The sequence below is a fragment of the Cannabis sativa genome, chromosome 8 (genome assembly GCF_029168945.1).
Source record: "Cannabis sativa cultivar Pink pepper isolate KNU-18-1 chromosome 8, ASM2916894v1, whole genome shotgun sequence".
In the NCBI taxonomy this organism is placed as follows: domain Eukaryota; kingdom Viridiplantae; phylum Streptophyta; class Magnoliopsida; order Rosales; family Cannabaceae; genus Cannabis; species Cannabis sativa.
In genome coordinates, this window is record NC_083608.1 from 47,791,828 (window position 1) to 47,798,460 (window position 6,633).

Genomic DNA, 6,633 nt, shown 5'->3' on the forward strand with positions numbered 1-6,633 from the left:
ATCTCACCTAACGGTTATCGTACATCACGGAATACATTTCCTAAAAGTACAATCACATAACAAAATTAATGAAGTGCTTTAAATTTACTTGTACACATCTAGTTTTTTTCTTTCTAAATTACAAAGTAGTAGAAGTAGTAAATCACAAGTGCATATAATTAGATAAATAGTTAACTATATAGATACATAGCATGGGGTTGGGGTTGGGGTTGGGGGTCAATAGTTGTTGTTGTTGTTGTTGTATATTAAAAGCTGAAAATATAAAGAGGGAGATTATTTATTTGATGTTTTGTGGGGCTCTAGGTGGGGTCAAGAGATGTGACAGGTGGCAAGCATGCGAAGGGTGTTGATGTAGATCGTAGGAAGGAGATGGAATTGGAAGTGGGGGTGGGGTTTGTGGAGAGGCACATGGGTGTTGTTAGGTTCAAGAAAATCATGTGATCACATGTGCTCTCTCTCTCTCTCTCTAATATACACTAAGTTTTTTGGGGTGAGAGTGGGACCCATTTTCTTCTTTCTCTTAAACAACCCATCCGCACCTGATTCAATGCTATATAAAATCTCTTCTTACTCTCACAATTGGAATTGGAATTGGAATTGGAATTGGAATTGGAATACCTGCGCGTGTGGAATGTGGATTCACTTTCATAATAATAATAATAATTCTCTTCTTTCGTCTATATAAATAAATAAACAAATAAATAAGCTACGCCTTTTTCCTTGTAATACGATCCGTACAAGTGTCATAAACATGTTAGACCACTCTCTTTTACTCAAATTTTTCAAAATATATCACTCAAATTCAATAATTTTTTCGACCATTAATTTTTATATTACATCATACATTTAATTTTATTTTTTCCAATATAAATGTACTCTGAACCATCAACCATACTGATAAAATAATTTAGTATTTTACTCCTTAATTAATACAGTATTAGTGTGTGTATGTATGTATATGGATTATGGAACCACTCAGACTTGAGGCTGCTCAAGTGGCCATAGGGAGTGCGTGTGTATTGGAGGTCCTGGGTTCGAGTCCCAAATTATGCTGATGTAATATATAAACGCTTAAATTAAAAAAAAAATATGGAACCACTCAATCACCACTCTTCACCAACCTTAACCTAATACATTTATTCAATCTCAATAGCTTAGATTTCACTAATGCATCATCATGCATGAATCATGATCATTAATACACTATTTTACAAAACTCTTTAATTTCTGTATCTGGTCATAAGTATGTATTATATGATTTAAATTAAAGATTCCCTTTAAATTAATAAAAATAAGAAAATCATGATCTCATTCGAATCTACTATATCTCAACTTATTCAAATTTTATTAATTTAATTTGATTAGATGTTAAATGTTGAATTAGCAATAATAATTCTATTAATTTTAAAATATAACCGTCATTTTATTAAAATAATTAAAATAGTAGAAAAGAAACATTCCATTACACTTAAATGTAATCAAATAAAAGATTGAAATGTAATTTAGTTTTTTTTTTTTTTTTTAAATTTTTTGTTATATATTTTTGTAAATTTTATATTTTCTTTTCAAAATTTATTTAACACCATCTTTATTAAATTAAATTTTTATATTCCCTCAATAATCATTTTCTGCCTCTTTCTGTGATTATCTCCAACTAAAGTTATTGACAATCTCATAAATATCTCTTCCACCACTTGGTGATAGATAAGAAAATAAATATAACAAGAAATGTAGTGTTGAATTAGATAAAAGTTTTACATTATGAATCTATGATGAGTCTATTAAACTTAACGTCAATACCGTTATTATTGTTATGTTATTATATATATCAATTAACTACTATCGCATTATTTAACTGTATCATATTTTTATTACTATTTATCAAATATTCAGAGATTCATTAATAAAGAAATATTTAAACTTAACTAAAAATTAAAATAATGTAATACAATTTTTTTGGTGATTTGAGCAATTATGAACCTTAATTATAGTTCACGATGAGTCACTAATACTATTATTAAGCTTGAGAAATCTTACACAAGAGTAAGGATATATAATGTTTTATTTATAGGCTAGACTTGAGTTTATGGACAAACCAACACCTCTTAGGATTTGAATGTGTCAACTAGACCTAGTGATAGAGTAAAAGGTAATTTATAATTTTATATTAACTTTAGGTCGACTAGATAAGATCCAAATTATGAGGTAACAATCGTCTTTACGAATGGAGATCATTTGATGGTGATAGGTGTTGTGCAGAGGACAAACCCTTGACCTAGTAGGACCCTCTATCAAGAAGATGCCACGTAGAATATGAATTCTAGATGCCTTCAAATGTCTCTTCAGTTGCTCGTTATAGATTATCCTGTAAGAGTATCTGAATTCGCTTTGCTAGGTTTTTTGCCTCCTAGGCAAATTGTCCTTCCGGAACCTATATGGTCTGACTTTATAATGTTTGTAGGTTAAATTTAGGGATTATTTCACAAATACACAAAAATAATAAAAAAAAATTATAAAAATACGATTTCATAAAATTTTAAATATTTTTACGATTTTTTTGATTTTATTTACAGAAAATACGGTCTTTTATGTTGTACTATTGTTAATTTATAATTGATTTTTTGTTATCTGTTTATTATTTTTTTTTATTATTTTAATGTTATTTTTATAAAAAACTGTAAAAATATAAGAAAAAAAATTATTTGTAAAAATTTAATTTTTTTACCAAAAAAAATAATGTTCTTTAAATTTATGTTCGAATCCAAAACTGTAATCCAACTCCATGGTAGGCCGATCTTCTAACTTAATTGGGCCTGAAAATGAACCCGTCTCAATTATAACCTTAAAATTTTAACAGTGCACGTGTAACTAATTCAATTATTCAAAAATGAAAATAACAATTATAGTATTTATAAAACGCTAAAAAAATATATAAAATTGATCTCGTGCTGCACTTTTACAAACGTTATTATTTTTATTATTACAATTTCTACAAACGTTATATATATATATATACACGCATAAAACAAAAAGAAAAAAAAAAGGGAAAAAATATAGAGTAATAGTAAATGAGACTGAGACAGAGAACAGAGATAGTCATAGATAAGAATTTTTCACATGGTGAAACCTAAACCTGTGGAAGAGAAAAGAGTGATTATAAATGGGAAATTTGATTTTCTATACTTACATATACCTAATATTTTATTTCTAAACTAATACATATCATAATTGAAAATATATGACCACTTTATCTAAAACCCAAAAATACCCCTCTCAAATTTTCCATACTTTTTTTTAGTGCAAAAACAAAATAAAAAAAAAATAAAAATTGGTAGTCCGATGGGGTTAGATGGTAGTCAGATGGTGGTCAGATGGTCACGATCTTCTTTTGTATGTACAAAAACATAAAAAAAAATTGGTAGCAGATTTGGTCCGATGGGTGGTCCGATGGGTCCGATGGGTGGCCCGATGGGTGGTCCGATGGTGGCCCGATGGGGTGGCCCGATGGATGATCCGATGGGTAGCCCGATGGGTGGTCCGATGGTGTAAATGGGGTGATGTAAATAGGGGTATTTTAGGGATATCATAAAAATTGTCATATTTTACAAATATTAGTTATTATTTGTTTAGAAAAAAAATTTTAACCACATGTAAGCATAAAAAATCAAATTTCCCTTATAAATAAGGTTGCTGGATACATAGTAAGTATATTGTACGGTACAATCCATACTATACATATTTGAATCCTACGCGCTTAAAATCGAGCGCGTGGATAAACATATAAGTGAAATTACAGTTGTACCCTTTAACCAGGTCGGGAGCTTGGGAAGCCAAAAACTCAGTGGGTCCCACCAAGCTTCGTTGGCATTGACATTTTTTTTTTCTTCTAATAATTTAACCAAACACAAAACTCAAAAAACAAACACAAAAATCACATTCCCAATCCCCAAACAAACACTCTCATATTTCTCTCTTCTTCTTCTTCATCATTTTCATTTCATTCTCTCTTTTCTCTCACTCTGTTACAGTTTCTCTTTTTGTTCTCCCATGGAAGATAACGAAACCCAAATCGCCATTAGAAACACCACCCATCAAAAACCCCAGATGGGCAATGCCACCATAAACAACTCTTTATCCCATTTGGGTCAGCGCAGCAGAATCCGAAGAAAGTCCACAGAGTTTCTCAACCGAGAAAATGTGAAGAGGAGGAGGAATACCGGTTCTGGTTCTACCAGTACTAGTTGTGAGAAAGAAGAAGAAGAAGAAGCAGGAGGAGAGAGTGAGAAAGAAGAAGTGGAGAGGAAGATTAAGGCATTACAGAGGATCGTTCCTGGTGGTGAATCACTTGGTGTAGACAAACTGTTCGATGAAACTGCTGGGTATATAATGGCCTTACAGTGTCAACTCAAAACCATGAGAACTCTAGCTGCTTTTGTTGAAGGTTTGGAGAAGAGCAAATTTGGAGGTTGATTTTCCATTTTAATTATTATTAATATCATTTTAATCAATGGGGTTTCTTTTTTTTTTTTAGGAGCTTTTTATTTGGTCTAAAAATCATTGACCAAATTGAATTTTCTTTTTCTTATTTCCTTTTCTTTGTAATGTTTATTATTCTCATATATAAATATATAGGAACAACATCAACAACAACAACAACGACTGGTTAGTAACTTTTAAGTAACTATTCTTGTTAATTAATTAGTGCAAATTTTATTGCATGTTTTTTTGTTCTGGCTGCAAAAGAAAACAAACAAGTTTTTATTTTTATTTTTTGATATAAAAGAAATTGTTGGGAGAATATTGTAATTATATAATTTGAATTTTGGAATTGGTAAGTTTTTTAGATATGTACAAAGATAGGAACTTGTTGTGGTATTAAAATCGAGTGATGAAGAAGTATAAAGAGTGATAGTTACATTTCGATTACATATGGGTCATCTTTGAGTGAAGCTTTTCTGGAATCTGACATTCATAAACTCAGAACAACCCTGCTAATTTCTGTGATTCAAATATCTTTCTTACATTAAATCAAATCTATTATCTTTTACCAAAAAAAAATAAATCTATATCTATATTTATTTACCACTAAGGGACAAAATAAAGTTCTCTTCTTCTTCTTTTAAAAAATAATATTATTAAAAATTGGTGTAATACTGATTTTTGTGGTAGCAAATATTAATAATACTAGACTATTTGTGACCATTATTTCGACCTTATCCATTTCATTTCAACTATTAATATTTCATGTGAGGAAGGCTTGAAAATAATTGAATGTATCTTAAAGGTGACTAAGAATATTATTATTACAATTTTTTCATTTGCTTAAAAAGTTTTTAATAATGTTTCCATATGGGAGAAATGATAATAAAAAATATATATCATGAATCTAAGTTGTGCTAAGGTGAGATTTGAAAGAATAGTGTATAGATTTTTTTTAACCATTGTTATAGCACTTATTTTATCATAATTATTATTGAATTAATAATATTTTTTAAGTGGTGCTCACTACTCACAAGTGTATTTTAGCTTTTTTTTTTATTATTATTTATTGAAATAAATGGAAGGGGAACATGGCTGAGAAAAGAGTCATATAGTATAATAATATTTGGGCATATTTTTCAACCTAAGAATGCAAATGGGGTTATGATATAAAGTGCTCAATTGGCCTGCATTAGTTGTAAAAAAACAAATATCACCAATACTAGTTTGCTTGATCATAATTATGTTACAATGTGAATTAATATTATTATAATATTTCTAAAGTGTACAAGGAATTGGATATTATTGGAGAATAGTGAATATGGTTTTGTGATTAATGGGTATTTTTTATTTATTTAATTATTTTGTAAATTTAATGAGATTTTTTGTGACAAAAGTCAAAAGCCAAGTCTTTGTCTTGGTCGGACTAAAAGTAGTTTTATTGATTTGCTGTCAGTCATTTTGCTAGAGTTTGGGAGACAGAAAGGCCTAATTAAAGAGCCTAATTTGATAATTGAAAGAGTTTTATAAGCTTCAAAATCATATAATTAATTTGGCATTAGAGTTTGTGTACATATCTATCTTTCTATCCACTATCTTCTTTTATATTTCTTTAATAATATTCTAGATCTGATTTTAATAAATATATGTGTATATGTATTCTTCCATAACATGGTTCTCTAATGCTTTTTAAATTTATAATATTATTCAATACTAATTAACAAAGGTAGATTCTCTTTTTATAAAACAATTATTAAAAAAAAATACTATTACACCATTTATTTTATTAAATAATAATTTATATTCTGTATTTTTTAAATTTTGTCAAATTAAAATTTAATAATAACTTACTATAGAAGTATTATGACAAAATGTACAATTTTTGTACATATTTGTGCTAGAAATTAGCTTCACGTTAGTTATATTAAAAAAATATTGACAAAAATTAAGTTTGGGATCTAAATAGTATATTTTTAAAAAACACAAAATTTAAATTGTCATTTAACAAAATATAAAATCTAACTAATAATTTTTACAAAATATATAATCCAAAATAGTTTCTACCCTTACAAAAATCACAAAAGATCCCAAATAAAAATAAATAAAGTGCATGTATATCTTAACTTTCAACTAATTAATACTGTGTTGACTCCA

The 6,633-nt window shown here is 28.4% G+C and overlaps 1 protein-coding gene across 1 annotated transcript; it reads left to right on the forward strand.

The window, feature by feature from the left end:
- Window positions 1-3,902: 3,902 nt before the first annotated feature.
- On the forward strand, window positions 3,903-4,751 carry LOC115701164 (transcription factor PAR1). The gene has a single exon (XM_061102146.1). The coding sequence runs from the start codon at window positions 4,048-4,050 to the stop codon at window positions 4,468-4,470; it is 423 nt and encodes a 140-aa protein (XP_060958129.1). The 5' UTR covers window positions 3,903-4,047; the 3' UTR covers window positions 4,471-4,751.
- The last annotated feature ends 1,882 nt before the right edge of the window (window positions 4,752-6,633 follow it).